General features: G+C 38.6%; 1 protein-coding gene across 3 annotated transcripts in view; it reads left to right on the forward strand.

The window, feature by feature from the left end:
- The window catches only part of UBE3D (ubiquitin protein ligase E3D), an 82,099-nt gene extending 61,775 nt beyond the window's left edge, over positions 1 to 20,324 (forward strand). For 2 of the 3 annotated variants that reach the window (XM_064651116.1, XM_064651119.1), the window contains one exon: positions 18,969 to 20,324. In XM_064651116.1, the coding sequence (XP_064507186.1) occupies positions 18,969 to 18,989 (21 nt within the window). In that variant the 3' untranslated portion in view covers positions 18,990 to 20,324. Of the gene's footprint in view, positions 1 to 18,466; positions 18,935 to 18,968 lie in introns of those variants that run through there. The other variant, XM_064651115.1, reaches the window with a different exon arrangement.
- Positions 20,325 to 21,144: the final 820 nt, after the last annotated feature.

Below are 21,144 nucleotides of genomic sequence, written 5' to 3' on the forward strand. Positions count from 1 at the left end.
GCTAAATTATCTTTTTTTTATCATGCAGATAATTTACCATGTTTCAACAGCATATTTTTTTAGTGGCCTTGCCCTAAGGAAGAAGTTTTAAACTGTATTTTGGAAGTTGTAGAGCAGACCAATATGCTATAATAATTATACTTCAAGAATCCAGAATGATACCTTAAGGGAGCTCCAGTGCAAACTTTGTTCATAGATACTTGTCCTTGATGGTAAGATTGGATTAAAAAATAAGAAAAAGAATTGAAAGAATACGGAAAATTGATTATCCTTGAAGATTATTAATGTTTTCTAAAAAGAAGATCAAAATTACCATAAAAATCTCACTGTTAAAGAAATCATGCTAGCTTTGTTTTGAATAATAAGATCTTTATCAGTACAAGAAAAGTTCTCATAATAATAAGACCTAATTCTTATTTTCATCTGAAACCAGAAAGTATTCAATGGCAGGAAAACAGACAAAGAAAAAGAAGGGGGGGGGGGAAAGAAGCTTGAAGAGAATAATATAGATTGCGTGGAACCACCAGCTGAAGGACAGACTCATACTATATTGAAATATAGAGAAAAGAGGTTGCAAAGGAGCAGGCAAGGAGAAGGCGAGTCAACCGAAACTACAAGATAATGTTTAATTCAGAAGTATTTTCTGTGCAGTATTTGACTACAGTATCTTTCAAGTGAATGAAGGAAGTTGGTATATAAATGGAAACTTAGGCAGCAAAATGAAGAGGGAATGTGAAACTTGCACTCAAAAAGAGTGGAAAAAGTCCAGCTTTTAGGTTTTACAAAACATTGGAACTGTTTGTCTTCAAGGATGCCTTAATTACTAATCTTTGTTAATTAGCTGGTTCACTTCAGAAATGCTGCAACAGAAATATATTCACAGAGTCATTGAGGTCAGAAGTGACCTCTCGATATCATCTAGTCCAATCCCCTGCTAAAGCACAAGTCAGCTTGAGCAGGTTGTCTGGGACCATGCCCAGTTGGGTTTTAAATATCTCCAAGGATGGAGACTCCACAACTGCCCTGGGGCACCTGTGCCAGTGTTCTACCATCTTTGCAGTCAAAAAGTGTTCTGAAGGAATTTCATGCTCTCCAATTTGTGCTTACTGCCCCTCGTTCTGTTAGTGGACACTACTGAGAAGAGTCTGGCTCTCTCACCTTCACTCCCTCCCATCAGATATTTTTACACATTGATGAGATCCTCCTGGACCTTTTCCAGGCCTAGCAGTCTCAGCTATCAACCTCTCTTCATATGAAAGATGCTCCTTCCCATCCCTTAGTCATCTTTGTGGCCTCTTGTTAGCCCATTCTTAGCCCTTTTCTCGCTTCAGTAAGTCCATATCTTTCCTGTACTAACACTTCAGATGTGACCTTGTGAGTGCTGAGTTGAGGTGAAGGATCACCTCCTTCAACTTGCTAGCAGCACTTTTCATGATACAGATGTATGTCCTCTTTAAGTGTTCCGTTACCCAGTCCTCCTTCACCAAGGGTAAGTCGTCTTCTTACAGATTTGTCTACTGGTCTCAGGGCCCTTGGATTCCTGCAGGCTGATCATATCAGTAAAGACTGAGGCAGAGAGGGCATTGAGTACCTCGACCTTTCATTGTCCTTTGTCAGCAGGGCCTCTGGCAATGTGCAGGCTAATGCTGTACTACTTCCTGCTTGTGTCTCATTGAGAATCTGGGAAGAACTGCCTCCCGGCTCACTTGGTTCTCATCTTCTGCTGAAATAGTTGCTGTTCATGGTGATGGCCGTTGTTGCAGTTAATTGTTTAATTAGGGTGAGTAGGGAGCCAAAGAAGCCGTTTCTACAGTGTAGACTTGACTGTACCTGTTAGAGGTCACTCAAGATTTCTTCAGTGATGGTTAGGTTGGGAGTGCAAATACTGGTTCAAAAGTAGTCTCTAAATAATCGCATTATCCCAGTCCAATGAGACGAACAGTCCCTAAGTATCCCATACATGTGTGCAGTTAATGTCTTTGACTGGCACCAGTGTTTTAACATCTATTTCATTTTGAAATGGGTCTCATTTCAGCTGGTTATCCAGGGTGCTGCCAAAGCCCACGTGTGAGCTGTGATAAATGAGTACAACTTGCCTCAAAATCCATTTGTGTTTTTTTTTCTTGGATCCCTTTTCAGAGTATGATGGGTGGCCTACTTTTGTGCATATGAAATATTATTTTCCTGTTCTTTTGTGACATTATGGGTCTTGTAAACTGTTGCATTGTCTTTTGGAATAGGTGGCATTATTAGGATGGATATTAATTATTTTCAGGCTGCTGATACATCATCTCTGCATGATCTATATTTGTCTCTTGAATGTTCCTCATCTCCAGCTAATTATAGGTGGTCTTGAGGGAATCAGCTTCCTAAGTTAAATAGACTAGTGTAACACACAGAGTGTTTTTGAGGTGTGTTCAGATGATTCATGTCACCTTCTTGCACTTTCGCAACCAGATTTTTTCGCAGTTCTGTGGTGAGCACACGCTAATGCTGCTACCTACTCTCCCATTTGGGAGCACGGTTCCCAAATCTCCTTGGTCTGAAAACATGTGAATTCCTTTCTCTTCTGTTTCCAGGCTTGTGGAGCAAACTTGTTATTTTGTTTCTGCTTTAAGAAATGTAATTTTTTTGTGTCTTTTTGCTGTCAGTTAATATTTTTCCTCTGTTTTATCCATTGTATTTTTTTAAAAAACAGCCTTAAGCTCTTCAGCAGATTCTGTGATTACTGTTACATCAGTTATCTGAAACTGAGAAGGGGAAGAGCTTGGTTTTTTTCTGGTTGCCTATTTTGCTTATCTAAAAAAGTCTCCATCTTTTTTCCTTTCTTTCTCTTCCCTCCACCTGCCAGCCCCTGAAAATTGGAAACATGAGAGGTCTTGTCTGAGCATTGGATTAAGAGCCAGGAAATCCTTACTCTTTCTTTCCATGACTCACTGTGTGTGTGTCCTTGGGCAATCTGTTAATAGTAACAGATAAAAGCTGTGCATGGCTTTTGGCTGAAAAACTAAAAGCACCGTGCATGATCCAAGGAGATTATTTCAAATTTAAATCAAAGCATGGCAAAAGTGGACAGGAGAGAAAGGCTGCAGAAGATGACTACTGGGGGAACAGTTTGTTTATGAGCTGCATAAAATGACTGTGAAGGGAGATGGCTGTTGCTTACAGTAATTTCTTTCTTGTTGAATCCTTTGATTCCATCACATTGCAGGCATATGCTGAGGTAGTAGATGCACGCACATCCCTCAGTTTCAGAGCAGGTATGTTCTTATTTAAAAAGAAGTAGATAAATGAGAGTGATGGAAGAGGAGAGGATGCACTGTTCAGTACATAAACCTGTAAATCATAGCACTCTGAGGGTTTTCTTGGAAGATTGGTTAGGTAATTGTGTTTAAATGTGTGTAAATGCCTGAGGTTTTTCTGTTTGCTTGCTTTACTTTTTTCACATTTCACATCTTTAAGGATGTGAACTCTTCCTCACAGTTCAGTACAAGTAATGGTAATCTTTGGAGAGAGTAAAGGTTTGGGGTTTCTAGACAGTGTCACTTGGAGGCCTGGGAAGACAAATGGAATCATTTACCTATATTTCCCTTGATAAATCAGACATGAAAATAACTTACAAAAGTAACAGAATACAATAGAATAGAGAAAGCTGCCTTCTGTACTGCTTATGTGACTTTTATATACAAGGCTGAATACCGTGAAAAGCTCTTTATAGAACATGCTATTTTCAGAGTGTATTTGCTGATGTTTTAGTACCATATTCATTCAGTGTTCTTTCACATGACGTTGCCTATATGTGTATTTTGACTATTTAGCTCCCATTGCTGTGGTATTGAGGGCTGCAGTTTTATATTCAGCAGCAACCTATTTAATCTGGTTTAAGAGAGCCCTTCCATCTTGTTCAGAGAGCCCATGTAACCTTGTCACTTCTACTCCTTTGGCATTATCCAGTGACGATGCCGCTGTGCCAACAGAGTGAGGAGGAGGTTTGCAAGACACTTTGCTTATTGCTTAACCTTCCACCAAAGAAATGCATACTTCTGTGGTGAAATACGTTAGTGAAGGCTACTAAGGTTCTTGTATAATCTTTGATATTTCATTTGATGAGGAAAAAAGGTTGTGCTTGGAATGAGTGTTTGGATTTGAATTATTAAATACTTATGTATTTTTTTTCCTGTTTTTGAATAGTCATGGTTTATTGAGAAGAAATATATTAGGGTTCTGAGATTCAGAATCTTCTGGTGATGCTATGGTATGCAAAAGGTCATTGTTTCAAAAGGTCAGTGCTGCTCCTGCAGTGGAGGTTGCTGTCCTGATACCAGAGAGTGTGGTCAGTCTGACCTCTGCTCGAGAGTGTTAACTTGCATTTCCCACTGTTGCTGCTCTTTTAACATGCTGGGATAGGAATCTGATGAAAAGACTCTTTCAGAAAGGGTTTAGCTCTGTACCCTGTGCTGTCAGATGTTTGTCCTAGCCTTTGTGATCAGTTTTTTACCCCATAGACTTGAAGTATTTTTTGTAGTTTATAGCTAGGACCGCATGGAATTCTTGTGTTTCATTAAATTTAGTGCCCTGCTATCACAGATGTCATATATCATCAATTAGACAAGCTCCAACTTAAAATCTCTTTGGTTCTTCGTACAGCCCTTCCTTTTGGAAGGCCAATTCGTTTTCTTACGGTGCCTTCAGAAATTACCATTAATTGATGTATTCATCAAAATTTTCCAGTTCTGCCCTGATAGAGAGTAAGTATTTAAAATTGTCCGATGGCTGTCAGGAGCACCCATAAGCCATTTATTAGTCTAGATTTGACTCCCATAAGCACTTCACCACGTGAATAATTGCCTCTGTTGGACAATAGAGCTGTTCCAATGTGTGTATGGAATCAATGATACAGGCCTAAGTTCAACTTCTGAATAACCATGTTCTTGTTGATGAAATCATTAGAATCAAAAGGACATGTGAATTTGTCTCAGGTCAAAATTGTTTTCTTCAGTATTATTTTCAAGGAGATAATTCTCTGTTATCAGTCATTTTGAAACCTTTCTTACTGTCTTGATAATTTAATAGACTTTTCTCTCATGGGTGACTGCTGACAAGAAATACTTGGAAAGGATGCAACTTAAATGTACTGAAGTCAAAGTTAATTGTATTAAACCTTCTTAAAATGCAAGAATCATATAGTACCAGGAAAAAAAACATCTAGCATGCAGAAATTACATTACTACATTTCTTCCATCGCTTGTTCTACAGGCAAGCTTTTCCATAGGGAAAGACATAAGAGACTTCAATATAGTCTAGACAACCATTTTAGTTTCTTATGAGATCCTCAGTCTAACTTTCGAGATTCAACCGTGCTGAGAATTCCCAGAGCCGAGGACTCGTGCTGCCCATGGAGAGTCTTCCCAGTATTTCCGTAGTTAAATTTTATTAATTTTGTACATCATGTCCTACTCTTATAAGACACCGTCTGGAGTATGGCAATAAACAAAGTAATTATAAACCTCATACATCTTGCAACACCTACTCTCCTTTAAGTCTTTGCTTTGAAAAGTCTTTGCTTCATTTACTTTTACTTTGTAGGAAATTAATAGTATAGCTTGATGCAAAGAGGTTTAACTTGCAGGATTGGTGTTTGAGCACAGTCTGCTTTCAAAAAAAAAAAGCACTTGAGAGATTTTATCTTCAATTATCTTATTGTTGAGGGAAAAGTATTCTAAAAATGGTAAATATTGTATTTTCTTATGAAGCTTCAAGGTCAAGAACTGCTCTTTTTACCAAGAAAACATCTGTTTTCATGAGTTTGAGCCTTGAAATGGATGGTTTCAGCTTTTGTTCTGATTGCAACTGGCAAAATAATGCATTCAATCCCTAGAAATAAAAATCAGTTTGACCTAGTAATGGTTGTAGGGATCTTAGAGGCCAGAAATCCACACTGTAAAAATACCTGATATAATTTAGGAGCTCAGATCTTACCAAGAGTGGCCTTAAACTCCAATAACCTTTAGAGGCTTTGAAAATATTTTATTACCCAACCAGTATTGTTGAATGCCTGGCCTTTTAATAGGTATCATGAGATTGTACAATGGCATGACCTGGGACCAAAGGACCGCCCTGCTCAGACTGTGTCCCCCTGGGAATGAGTCATAGGAAGCAAAGACATTTTCCTAAATATCTCTTAGTTGCTGTGCCTTTATGTTTTCTTCTGCCTGTCTCTCTATTTCACAGGATAAAAATGAATGCCTTATATAAATTATTTTTTTCCTTCATCTTCTTGGTTAGCGCTTTTATTACAACCATATCATCGTCTAAACACCTGTTCCTGTTTTAACTCAATTCTAATCTCTTGCCAAAAGCAGAACTCTGGTAGGAATGCAGTAGTCCCAATAAAGTGTTAAAAATAAAATAGTAGTTGATACTTAAATACCCATTTATATACACAAACAAATTAATCCTCATACCTCATGCAGGGATGTATTTATTCTCATTCCAGTTTTAACTACCAGGAAGCAAAGAGAATTTAGGCAGCTAATTTTTCAAACTTGCTTTTTTTCCATAAAGTTTTCAAAAGATAACCTAATAAAGACATATCTTCAGCCCACTAGTTTCAAAATGTTACTTAACAGTGCCACGTTCTCGTTTAATCTCCTCTACCTCATTTTTTTGAGTTATGGTAGATTTGGCTGTTTGGGCCATATGAATTTCATGTAAATGTGAGCATATAACCAAATACCTCTGATTAGAAAATATCATTTATTTCTGTTCTCTAATTCATCCATTCTATATCATGCTCACTCTGCCTTCTCCCCACCTCTTACTGTTATTTCAAATCATATGTCAGGTAGTGTTGAAAAATGGATGTGCACACAGGAGATGGCCATGTCTTACCCTGTGGCAATATTGCATACATTGCAAGATATACCAGCAGTTTCAACATGACATCACAGTGTGCTTTGCTCATGTAACATTTGCTAAGGGAGACTCTTACAAACCCAGTTTACACCTGGTTTCTGTGACATAACTAACTATAAACATTGCAGGAAATGAAGATGATAGACCATTTCTTAGCTTTCAGGGTTTGGTAGATTTTATGTATAAATCTAACAGTTTAAAGACAAAACCAAAATTAAACTGCAATTTCTCCTTCCAGGCGATCAGCAAGCAGAGTATTAACCAGAAGTGGTTGACTTGTTTCTTCCCAGCCTCTTTGTTTGTAAAGCACCTTACCACCGTAGTTTTAATATAGCTTTTCCTGACAGTCAATATGAAGACAGAGCAGGTGACCTTTGGTGCTGCTCTATAATTTCTCGTGTCAGTTTTACCTGTCTTTTGGGGTTTTATATAGCATTTTGGTGTAAGAGATGAGAAGGTTGTCTTATGACTGGCCTCGTACAGACTCTGAACAGGTACCTAAATTTGGACAAAGAGAAAAAGACTGATTTTCATTTAATTAAAATTCAAAGATGCATTGACCTAGAACATTAATATCTAATGTCTCTAGTGTCTTGCCAGTGCTGAATCCTGCAGGTAACTGTACTGCTATTACATTGAGAGTTATGGAGAGTGTGAGGGAAACCCAAATATTTTCTTTAGTTGATGCTTGTTTGGTAGCCTTGATAATACATCACACCAGTTACATCTGTTTTATTTAGTGCAAATGCTTGCTTTAAAAACTTAAGTTTTTAACAAGATATACTGCGTTCTCCTCCTTTTTTCTTATGTTTCCAGTTCAATTCCTTATTCTCTTTAGTTTTCTAACATATTGCTTCTAAAATTGAAATAATCTTAGCCTGCTATTTTTTCCTATAAAGGGCAGAGGAGTTGGGGGGAGAAAAAAGACAAGAAACACAAGCAAGAAACTGGTATCTCCAGCCAGGCTCTGAAAGGGATTCTGGCTTGCAGATTTTATCTGATGCTGCAACTGGGAAACAAAAAACTATTTCTGTAGTAATATTGCTTTTCCTGGAGAAACTGTGAGAAAGACTGCATGGTGACTTTATCTCCTACTGTAGTATACGCGACATAGTACAGGCTGGCGGTAAATCCTGATAGAAGGTGTGTTGTGTGGGTTTAAGGGAGAAGGATTGATTGGAGTCAGAAGAAAATGTTAGGGGTAGTGGTTAAAAACAGGAGCAAGAAGATTATAGTTACTGTGATGAATGGTTCAGTAATAGGGAATAATAGAGAAAATGTTAGTTTATGGTGAAGGGATCATTTGAGCTGGAAAACTGAGCTGGTAATAGAAGACTATATTGTTCATTTTTCTGTTTTGGATGATGCAGCACTTAAAAGTCACCCTTCTGTGTGCTATAGTACTTCCTGACTAAAGAGGCAGGAGAAGGAGAGGAAAGGAGACATTTGCCAGCTTAGAATCCAGCTGTGTTACTGTGTAATAAAGACCTAAAACCAGTTCTTCTCTTTCACTTATGTTAGCACTTCCCTCTATTTAAGGAGTAATAAGATTGAAATACAGTAACAGGATATTTTGGTGAGATAGGATTCTTCAGAAATTATGTTGCAGAGAATACCACCAAAGAGCATCTAATTGAGAGCAACAGCCAAGCAAATGACCAGAACATTACACATCTGGATGAGCCAACATCTAATCAAAGACATAAGTCTTTGCTCTTATCTCACACCTGACATGTGCCATTCTTTATCAGTTTACTTTTGAGAGAGATGATTCACTGTTAGGGAGAGATTTTGTTGCCACTTAGCCAACCCTATTTATTCCCTCTGGAATTAGGTACAATTCACTTGCTTCATGGTCAAGAAAATTTCTCTGTTCAGAGCTGTGGTGATGCATCCCCTCTCATCCCTTTCTTTTTTAAGACACCAGACTATAGTGCCCTTGTTCAGGGCTTTTTTCGTTCTTTTCTTCTTTATTGCTGAAATACGACAAGAGGTATAATTGCTGAATACCACAGCAGTAGCAGTGTGTCATATTTCTTTTCCTGGGAAAGATACAACAGTATTATTGATTCTGGTCAGTTGAAACAGATTCCCAAGAGTGCAGAGTAATCTAGTAGTATGAGGACTGCAAAAACCCAATGAAAGCTTAAACTGACGTGACTTCCAGGAAATCAGACTGGAATAAATCCTGCTGTGACAGTAGGAGTGTGTGTGAGTGTGAAATGGCCCACTGGAGTGCGGGTCTTTGAAAGGGGGACAGACTCGCCCTTCTCTAATTCAGCCTTGTGCCACACCTTTTGGCAAGACTGAGAAGTTTTTAGAAGCTGCATCCTATGTTTCCATTTGGGCTGCCAAGCATTAATTTCTTTACATGTCTCTAGCTTTGGAATACAGCCAGCATGCTGTAAATTGACACAGCAGCTTTCAGAGCCTTGTTTAGCTTTAGCTTGTTGTGTATTTCCCAGTTGCCCATGCATATATGTGCTTAAAGAAATGTCTTTTCTATAGCAGTTTAAAACCACTTGAACCACTTGATGCAGGAACATATGTGCTACTCCAATTGCCTGATTAGTTTTAAGTTTGGCTTGGTAATTACTACAGTAAAACCCAAACATCGTCTAGTTGACTAAGACAACCCTGAATTCCATGGAATTTGTAGCCTGATTTGCTTTGTATCAGTAATTGCAATGTAACATTAATACCAAGTTACATCCCCCACTGTGGTTTACATTCAAGAGAGAAAGTGTATGTAGGACTAACAAAGGTGAATAATACTGCTTTTTCTGTGCTTGTCATAATGATGGGGACCACAAGAAGTAACATCTGCAGTGGAAATAAAAATAGTACAGGCTAATGAGGAAGGCTTGGCAGAAAACAAAATAAAGCCATGAAGTTCTGATACTTCTAGATGTAAAGAAATGAAAGATTAATAGCCATCTTATCCTGAAAGAAAACCAACCCAAAAAACCTTTTACTTTTTTTTCACACAAAGAACTACTTGATCTAAAATTTAAAAAAAGTGGTGGTCTTCATATAAAATAAAAACATGCGGAGATTTATATTCTGCTGTTTTTGCAAGCTGCTTATGGTTTTCCCTCTAAAGTGTTGGCAAGCTTCAGCACACAACTGTTGTGTTAGCAAAAAGATAGTTTGCAGTACACATGGACAACCTGGGTCTTAAGAGGAATCTCTTACTTTTTCTCATTTATCTCTGTCACATTTCAAATCTAGTTTTGTTCTTATAAGAAATTAATACTTTTAGGAAGGATTACTTGAAAGAATGAGTGCTGATTTATAGACTGGTTTATTTCATAAATCCTGAAGTGACATTACCAGATTGAGAAATCATATTTAAAAGAATAAGTCCTTGCTTTGGTTGCAATTATTTTTACTAGCAATTGAATGAAAGGACTCTAATTCTCTTCCTGCTTGGTCATTTTGGTTATATTTATTATTTTCTCCAGCTTGGATAGAAGAATAAAGTAATTTATTAGAGTGATATTCTAAACAGTTTCTTCCACGTTGAAGATAGGGAAGCTGACAGGTGGACAGTGCTTTTCACATTGTACAGTAGAGGACTTGTCTTTCCCCAGCCTTCCCCAAATTCCCTGGGAAATTTGACTCTTCAGATGATAGGTCTGCTGAAGCCAGGTTCTCCCCAACTTTGGTTGCCACCTGTGTTCCTCTGCTTCTGTGGTAGTGTAGCACTGACCAAAAATATATCTTCTCTAAGACCTTAAAGCTGTTTGAAGCAACTTGTCTTTGAGATGTGAAATTCCATGCAGATATACATGCTAAAGAATGACCTTGACCTTCTGTGAGTGAGGTAAGAGTCCTTCAAAAAATGTCTTCTCCTCCACACCCAAATCTGAGCCCTGTAGGCATTAGTGGGCTGCATTGCAAAGCTGCCATTCCACATGCCTTTATTCCTCAGTGGAATTTGCAGGGTATTTGCTTGTCAGGATAACACAGTTCCACAACATGTGCTTCTGTTGATTTCATTATTGCCATCACCACATAGTCCTGTACAGCACAATGCTGCTATGTTTGGCTGAGAAAATGTTCTGGATGCATTTTAGTTTCTGTTTCCATTGAAATTCAAGCATACTAGTGATAGTCATGAAGGCTTTTATACTGAAGTATACTTTCTTATTTGATTAAATATTTGAAACTCAGCTTGTCCAAATATATATGTTCAGTCAATCTGAAGTATTGTAGTATTGTTTTAATGACCTTTTCAAGGGACTTGTGTTCACAGAATCACAGAAGTAATTGGCTTGGAATAGACCTCTGAGATCATCGAGTCCAACCTATGACCAAACACCACCGTGTCAACTAGACCATGGCACTAAGTGCCATGGCCAGCCTTTCCTTAAATACCTCCAGGGAGGGTGCCTCTACCACCTCCCTGGGCAGCCCATTCCAATATCTTATCAACCTTTCTTTGAAGAAATTCCTCCTAATGTCTGACCTAAACCTCCCCTGCTGAAGCTTAAGACTATGTCCTCTTGTCCTTTCACTGGTTGCCTGGGAGAAGAGACCGACCTCCACTTGGCTACGACTTCCTTTCAGGTAGTTGTAAAGAGCAATGAGGTCACCCCTGAGCCTCCTATTTTCCAGGCTAAACACCCCCAGGTCCCTCAGCTGCTCCTCGTAGCACATGTGCTCCAGAACCCTCACCAGCTTTGTTACCCTTTTCTGGACATGTTCCAGCGCCTCAGTGTCTTTCTTGTAGTGACAGCCCAGAACTGGGCACAGCACTTGAGGTGTGGCCTCACCAGTGCTGAGTACAGAAGGATGATCACTTCCCTAGTCCTGCTGGCCACACTATTCCTGATACAGGCCAGGATAACATTGGCCTTCAGTCACATTTCTGTTTGAATTAGTAGTAATTCAATTAATTTAATAGTAAACTATTTAAGACTTACCAGCCTAGTGATATGAAGTTCTGTTGCTATGAGCACAGGCTCATAGCCTGTGCTATAGCCTGTTCCTTGGTTTGCTTAGTCCAAAGATACCAAGGAAGGGTAATTACATAAAACACTTTTTCATGTTCTGTTGCATACTCAAAACCAGGCTTCTCAGTGCATGGCATTTAAAGCATCTTAGGAAACGTTCCCCATCTGAGAGAACCCAAAACAATTATTTTTGACATGTCATGATAAGTGGCTGCCATTGATTGACTGTGGAGGGGATATTAGAGCAGCCAAGTCTACTTACATGATCTCTGTGCCACAGGGGAAACAGGCACCCAGTGACCTAAGGTACAGCTATTATCCCAAGAGCTTAGAGTACAGAAAAAAAAATTAAACATCAGCATAACAGAGGACAAGTTTGCCATTGAAATATAGCCAGGGAGTTGCAGACTACCAGGAGGCTCTCTTAGGGCATATATACTACATGGTCAGATGATTGATGGATTCAATGATCTTGGAGTTCTTTTCCAACCTTAATAATTCTGTGATTCTGTCTCTGGCTCTGCTCATTCTTCAAGTAGTGAATACACTGCCTTCCTCTCCAATTTCCTCTAAAAATGTCTTTGCTTTCTCACAGAGCAGCCCCAGAGATCTAGGGGTAATGTGCAATGGCTTGGTAACATTCAAGTCTGGAAAAGACAGCTGCTTTTTTATGGGTCTGTGGATTCAGTGGGAGCAAGTGTAAATATAGCAGTTAATGTTCTCTCACGTCTCTGCTCATCTAATGCCATCTGCTTTGTGTCCATTCATTCACAGTGGTACCAAAATGTATTTCTGGAACAGGTTATTTGTGTATCAGCAGACTTGAATCCCAGCTTGTTGGGTGAGAATAAATATATGAACTGTACTGTATGGGTAGGCAGGTGAACTTCTAAGATTTAATATGGCAGTTTATAATCAGCCATTGCCAATAGTTGCTAATCCACAGGGTAATGGTAAGAGTCTGCTTCTGGTGGGGGTGCAGGAATGGGAGGAGCACTGTTGCACCTTAGGGAAGACCTTATTCCTCTAACTCCTCCATCCCTTTTTGAGCAGCTGTGGCAACACCAAACTTTGAGAAGAGTTTGTCAGAAATCAAATATTTGTAGATCCGGAACCTGCATGTGGTGCAGATGCTTTAATTCCTCCGATTCGCTGATCTATCTTTATGTTACGGGCGTGAGAAATGTGTGAGGCAGGGTTATGGCCACCTCTGTCTGTTTATGCACATTGTTCCTCTTATGGTGTCGTGCATTACTAAATATGGGGATAGGGGATATGTAGGATCAGTTATATTCACACAAACATGTTTATATCTGATTCTTTTTTCAAGGTATTCTATGTACAGGGTATCTTGATTGCACTATAATTTGCAACGACCTAAGCAGTTGTACTAGCTATAATTATTAAGGCTTAAACCATAACACTTAGCACTAGCCATAGCTTTTGTGGCTATACAAATCTGTATGTGAATTAGACTGGTCTGAGTCTTTGAGTATATGTTATCTTCCAAATCCAGCTATATATGTGGAAAAAGACACTATTCTCAGCTTTTCACTCTCTTTTCCACCAGAGATTAGTCTCTCCCCTGTTATCTGCCAGTGGAATTGTTAATGCTAGCCCTCCCTTTCTTGTTTCCAGGGTAAATCAATTCAGTTAGTGCAGACCAGAGTTTAGTGTATCAGTCTGATTTCACTAGACACTAGGCAGAAAGCTTGAAATGGTGTTTTGTGGGGAGAGAGGAATGGTAACTTGTAGCACAGGGACACCATGGGCCTGTGAGAGTAATGTCATCCAGCACAACTGGATCTAGGAGCAGAGGTCTGCTTACAGCTGTCTGTGCCTTTTTGGGCAGGTTATTCTCTTCCTATGCACATGGATGGCATGGCATTGCTTGGTTACTGTCAGCCTTGAATGGAACTAGATACAGCATTTGATGTTGATTGTAGGCTGTAGCCATATTGATGCGTAATCAACATTTCCTCTGCAGTCATTCCATCACTCCTGATTTCACACTAGCACATGTGCCGGATTAAAGCATGGGTATCTGTTTATGTGCAGATTGTGTGTTGCAGTAGATGTGATTTGAGACAGCCATGTAAGTTGTGTTCTTCTAAAACACAATGTAGCTTTATGAACTGTGTGTGGTAGTGTTTAAAAATTAATGTTCAAAGACAACAGTAGAATGTCTTTTATACATTTAAGCTTCAGTTTTGAGCCTGGTGGTAGAGTTTTATTCTTTGCTGTGCAATAAAAAAGAGAAACCAGAGCAGTCATATTTCAGGAAGCATTCATAGATTTAATAAGTTCGTTTTCTTCTGCTGAAACCAAAGCATACATAACTACTTTCAACCCACTATTTTCCTTTATAGTTATTCCACGAGTAAACAGAAGTACAATTCCCTCTCTGAAACTGAAGAGAAATTCTCTACCTTCTACATACTTTTGTTTAGCTCTTAGGAGAGACATGCATTGTCTTCAAGAGACACACACAGGGATTTTTATGCACCATTCACTTGGTCTCCTTTAAAGAGAATAAAAACTTAAGAACACTTTAAAAACTTGTGTTATAACATGGGAATGCAACTTTTGGCATATGAGTTATTTCCTGTTTTGTGGAAGTAAGAATATGGCTTCTTTTCTGGTTCTTGCAGCTGATTCAATGATTGAACTACTTTGCTTAGCTGAGAATATTTTCTACTAGTGCTGTATTTCCTGTGCCATCAGATCCACAAGACATGGCACACACTGAATTTGCAGATTGCATTTCTTTAATGTACACCTTCACCAAAAAAAGTGTTTCCTTATGTCTAAATCAACACTTGATGAAATAAAGCATTATTAGAAGGTTTCACAAAGACAGAAACCTATAACCCCATGGCTACCTTCTTCCTATTGAGGAAAGACTATTGCCAGCTTCTGGTTTTGTAGCTTATATTAAAAGAGTTTTCACCAGCACAGCACTGTTGTTTCACTTATCTCTTTCACTTATACATTTGTGTATAAATACAAAAATGTCACAGTCTCAGAATGGCTGAGGCTGGAGGACAACTCTGGAGACTGCCCCATCCAGCCACACTGCACAAGCAGAGTCAGCCAGAGCCGGATGCCCCAGGCTGTTTGCACTTGAGTTTGAAATATGCAAAAGACAGATGAAGATTGCACAACTCATCTGGACAACCTGTTGAGAAGTTTGATTGCTTAAGTACACTCTCTGTCAGGATGCTTTTCTCAATCCTCAGTACCATTCCTATGTACCCTCTGTACTCTGGGGTATGCTTAACAGTTAGACATTTTGCACTTACCCATTCACTGCCCAGAGAAGCTGTGGATGCCTCATCCCTGGAAGTGTTCAAGATCAGGCTGAATGGGGCTTTGAGGAACTTGGTCTAGTAGAAGGTTCCCTGCCCATGACAGTGAGGGATCAGAGCTAGATAATCTTTAAGGTCTCTTCCAACCCTAGCCATTCTGTGATTCCATGATTTTCCTGGAAAAGCTAAGAGAGCACAGCTTCTAAAACTGAACATCACAACATGGATTTTTTAACTTGTCCTGACTCTGAGAGATTTTAACAAAGTTGGTGCTGCTTTATTGTTTACCGAAGAAATGATTTTGTAAGATATATCATTCATATGTCTGGTGCTCTGGTGCTCCCTCTGTATTGTCATCTCTAAAACTACTTGAAAATGTGGAGTTTATGTTTGTTCATTATCCAGAGGTCTTAGCGGCTTCTGGCTCTGTGGAAAACTAATGGGGTAAAGGGCTGAGATGCACTTGATACTCTGTGATAAAGTAAGATTAAAATCTTCAGAAATAATTGAGAGGAAATGAAAAAACAATGTCTTCTATCATAGAAGTATGGATCGTAGAGTGCATAAATCATTCCTAACAGTGGATTAATACTAGCTACCCTGAATGCTTTAAGAAGGGGACAATGTGCTGAGGTAAGGTCAATAAAAAAACTGATTAGAGAACTGACTTTGTTTCTGAATTTATTGATAAACCTTAGTTTGTAGATGAGATAACTGTTTGGCACATTATTTTTCTTTCAAAGTGCACTAGTAGCAGTGAAATACTGGATTTGCAGACTTTGCTGAAATCATTGCTACTAGAGCTGGAAGAGGTCAGTAGTTGTCTGTCTTGCACAGAAAGTATCCTGAAAGATGGAGAACTGGGGGAAAACCACTTAGTCCCACTTTCCCAACCTACTGATTTATTATGTAGAAGATACAGTTTATTGCTGTTCAGAGATGCAACTGCATCTACAGTAACAGTATAATAAAGAAATATTTTATATGCTTCATATTGAACGTTTGATTAGGTGAAAGTGGTTTGATTTCAGTTGATTTTGGTCTCAAATATTTTCATGAGTTGAGAGGTTTGTTAAGCAGCATATGATTTCCACGTATTATCTTTTTTTTGTTGTTGGCTATGTCAACTGAAGAAGTGATCTAATGTGCACTTTTCATTCACATCAGTAGTAAATATAAACACAGACAGTAATAAATGATTCTTTTTGTTATTGTTCAATTTATTGGGCAGTAAGAGAACCTGGCAGTCTAGGGAAACATTATGTTGCAAATAATCCTCTCAAAGGAGAGAAAAAGTGTGTTTAATGCATTATAAAATATAGCAAGTAGTCAAGTTAAACAAATATATTCACTCTAATGGTACCTCAAAGCTGTGTAGCAAAGGTGTCTGCAACTTCAGGTAGAAAATCTGCTTAAAATTTTGAATATTGTGTATTGAAATGGTTATTGTTTATCTTGATCTTTCTTTTTCTTCCTTGCAGTGCAAGGACAATTCTCATACCTTGTTAAAGTCAATGTAAGTTTAGTTTTTTACTTAATTGGTGCCAGGATTTCATCCCTAGCGAGTATGATTCTTCTACATAGGTAAAATTTCACATTTGCTATTAATTATGAATCTGCCTCTATTCATCTGAGCAACTAAATCATAAAAAAGGTGGCAGGCATATTGATTTTCATTTTATGTCTTTGGTGGTGGGGGTCTTTAGCATGGTGGGTAAATTTCCCTACATGATGAGTAGTCCCTAGCTTTTACGACACCCCTTAGCTGAGCTGACAAAAATGTTTTTGATGTTGCAGCTTACTGTTGGGAAATGCTGATGGAGCTGAATGAAAACACTCAGTGGGAATATGTCAGTGAGATGAGATTTTCATGGGAAAGCAGGCAGACTTTCACCCTGGCCAGCCAGCTGTTTGCTGGCCAGCATTGCCAGCATTGCCAGACGTTTCTGAAAATGTGTATTCCACATGAATCATAAGAATGGTTTGGGTTGGAAGGGACCTTAAAGATCAAATAGTTCCAACTCCCCTGACATGGGCAGAGACACATTCCACTAGATCGGGTTGCTCAAAGCCCTATCCAACCTGCTCTTGAACACTTCCAGAGATGGAGCATCCACAGCTTCTCTGGGCAACCTGTGCCAGTGTCTCACCACTCTCACAATAAAGAATTTCTTCCTTATATTTAATCTAAGACATGAAAATTCAAGTGAATTTTAGTGCCAGTTTGGAAGAAGAAAAGAATTATTTGGAAATGGGGAAGCTTTAAGGGATCTCAGTTTTGTTATCTGTACAAAGCCTTCCATGTAGTAACATCGCAGCTTTATAATAGGTTATTGCTGTTAGTGTTGGAGTAGCAAAAGAGTGTTCAGGAATTGAGATTGCATGGGGGTTTTTTCTATTCTTAACCAAGAATTGTTATTTTCATGTCCCATTTATGCCTTGTGGACATGTTATTTAGACATGGGCCTTTTTACGACTGATTCTCTGAGAAGCCTCTTAGATATGTTAAAAATGCTTTATTTTTTTTCACTCTCTGAAACATACTTTGGGCATAGGATTCAAAATGAATGTTTTAACTCTGTTTTGCCCTTTGTTCTGAACACTCCACTCAGTGATATTTTATGCTTTTATTCAATTCCTTCTGCTTGATCATGTTTCATGCATTCATTAATCACAGTGTTGAGTAGAGTGGTGATTGAGGGTCAGCTGTGAAAATCCAAAGTGGTAATTGATAGTAATTTGAATCTTCACTTAAGTGACTGTTGAAAGGTCTTGGAGAGAACAAAGGGGAAGTGTTTATCTCACATATTTTTTCTTGGTCTGTTTTTCATGGGGTAGGAGAAACAGGTTATGTATTTTCAGAAGATGGTTGTGTAACCTGGTAGACTTTTCTTTTCTTTCTTTCTTTTCTTTTGTGCCCTTCTGTGATGGAACCTGTCCATCCGTTTTTCTGACTTTGTGATCAGCAAAAAATATGTGAAGCAATCTCCTTGGCAGATAAGAATCTGGATGTGTGGTTGTGTTTCCAGTCAGCTAGCTTAATTTCTGCGTTAGTATCATGCAGGTCCTGAAGAAAGCTAAACCAAAACCATACAGGAGAAACTGCTGCATGGATGTGACAAAGAATGAATGAGTTGGGACAGCAGAAATCCTGTAGGTCTCTTGTATTTGATAGATCACCTTCCCTCTAAATAGCTTTTACACAGTTGACTTGGTCCGCTAAAGAGAAAAGGTACCTCATTTGCTATCTTCTGATCGTATACAAGTATTTGTCTTCTCTCCTAGGGTAGGATTTTGGTTCCTGGTCATTTTAAAATGTAAGGCATTTTTTCATTATGACTTTGGACTTTTCGTTGTGACTTTGGAATCAGGATTTGACTTATAGTGATGGCGCTGTTCAAACAGTATTCAGACAGACCAGGGAATGTATCCAAGATTTAATCTAACTAGTTTCAAAATACTATTAAATAGCCTTTTAAGTTAGATGAGATGACTACCTTGTGCTTTTTTATTCTGGGGAAAAAAAAATTTTTGATATGTAGTTCAGCAACCCTTGCAGTGCTTGAGCAAAAAGAAAGCTTGGGAATTTTTAGGCGACCTACTAGGTAGAAAAGAAGTGGGAAAGTAACACTGCTCTCAAATATAGCCTCTGTTTTCTTATTGCATTTGTGTGTTATTAGGTAAAAATATTATTATAATATATAATTTCTGTTGATACAAAGAAACCTCTTTGTTTTACCTGCACTGTAAAGACTAATCAGAATATTGTTTCTGCTTCCTTTTATAGGTTGCCTTTTTGAAGATGTGAAGAATGCATATACAGTTGAAAACTATTGTCAAATTTATTTTCAGCAGAAATATGTACAGATAACTTCCAATGGTGTGACTTCTAGAAAAAATCCACTGGCAATCCAAAAGAATATGGTGTGTGGTGTGTATTCTTCATATCTGAATGTGTTTCAAAACCAAAGACAGAGTTCACTTTTGCATCCAGTACATTCTTAGATGTCATTCTAAGAGTGAGTTACCTGTGACTCCTCTGACATCCAGCTGGGATGACTATTATGATGTCTTCATTGCCAAAACACCTTTATCAGTGTTTGGTAGCAATGTATATGTCCTTAGGAAAGTTCACAACTGTAGCAAATATTTTAAAATATTTAATGTCATGGATACTAATGTAAGTTCTTTATTTTCTCTGTTTTGGTGAAGTTAGAGGTCCAACTTTAAAACATAAAATCTAGTTTTTGTAAAACTTATATGTTTCTCATCTATATTGTTTCCACATTAAGGTTTACCTTTCTGCTTGTGAGGGAAGGCAGTTTCTGTATTCCTACACCGTATATAAGGTTTTTTAAACTGACAGTGTTTTTGTTACTGGGAATAATTATTCCTTCAACTTCAAAAAAGTGTGTGATGAGTGACTCTGCAGAAACTGCTGGAGGTGAAAGATACTTGTAGAAAGTCAATACAGCTGCTCTAAACTGTTGTTCTCTGTTGTGGATGCTCAGCTGCCTTCCATGGGAGTGATAGCATATTTACATGGGACACAGAAGCTGTTACCATTTTGGTTTTGGAGTGGATTATTTGCTTAGTTGCCAGCAAGTTTTGCCTTCCTTTGTGCAGGGAAACAAGATGGCCCAAGTTCGTAGGCCAAAGATCAGAAAAGAAGTCTCCTGCAATTTTTGCCTCAATTCCTGCTTATTGGGATGGACTACTCTTGAGTTAGAAGGAGGTGATCCTTTAATATCTTATCCCAGATATCCCAGACCATTCCAGTGTCTTATTCCATACCTGCCTCGCTTATCTGTAGATTTCCTTATACAACTGCTCTTGGCAAAACAGTCAGGTACTGGAATGGTTCATCTGACCTAGTGTGACAATTCTTGTGTTCTCAAAATACATACCAAAGGTATCCAAATGGGGAAAAAGAAAAAAAAGGAAAGGAGAAGGAGAGAGCCTGTTTATGTAGGCTGGCCTGTTAAAACTCCATCTTTTAACTCTTACAATAAAAAGATGCATAAAAGGATGAACAAAATTATTCTGAATGTTGTATTCAGTGACTAAGTTATCTAGCTCCAAGATATTTTGTCCATGCACCAATGTTTAGTCATTTTATGAATAAAATATTTTTTCTAAATTAGTTTACTGTTTGTTTTGCTTATTTCTGTGACAGTTTCAGCTTCCCAGAGTACGACTGAGCAATTTGCAGAGGGAAGTCATTCATATCACACCGAAATACTCCAACTTTAAAATCTTTTTCAGCCTCTTTAAATGACCCCTTTTATTGTTTTGCATATATGGGGCAATCTTAGGTTAGGGAATATTTGTGCTTTTGAGGTTCAATCTCTTGTCATGTCCTGCCCCATTTGGTATTGTGGCCATAAAGAGTTAATTGGCCTCTGGTAACATACATGGTTCCAGAATTATGAGTGCAGACATTCCATTGGAAGTATTTTTTTGGGACAGTGCCCTTCCAGAGATGAAAGACCAATCAACCCAATCCAGCCTGGTCTGTGTCACTTCTAGGAGTTAATGGCTCCCATTATGCTACTACAATGTCAGTGCTGCAGCAGGCTCAGGAAGGAAATCCTGAGAGAGTGCCAAGCCCAGTGTGTGCACTTAAAACATGAAATTTCTTGTCAGCTTGTCCTCTCTATGCATGTTTAAAGCTTTTGGTTATTCTTTTTTACCCTATACATTGGTGAGCAGGGTCTGCCTGGGGTGAAGTTAACATTCTTCATTGCAGCATGTATGGTGCTGCAGTATGGATTTGTAGCTCCAGCAGTGCTCCAGCAGTGCACACCAATGTTTTGACTGTAGCTGAACTTTTTCTCATTTCCCCCCTACGCCCACCTGTCCCAGTAAACAGGCTGAAGGTGGGCAAGAAGTTAGGAGGGGGGACACAGCAGGAACAGCTGACCTGAATTGGCCAAAGGGGTATTCTGTACCATACAGCGTCA

Source organism: Pseudopipra pipra, chromosome 3 (assembly GCF_036250125.1).
Source record: "Pseudopipra pipra isolate bDixPip1 chromosome 3, bDixPip1.hap1, whole genome shotgun sequence".
Lineage (NCBI taxonomy): Eukaryota > Metazoa > Chordata > Aves > Passeriformes > Pipridae > Pseudopipra > Pseudopipra pipra.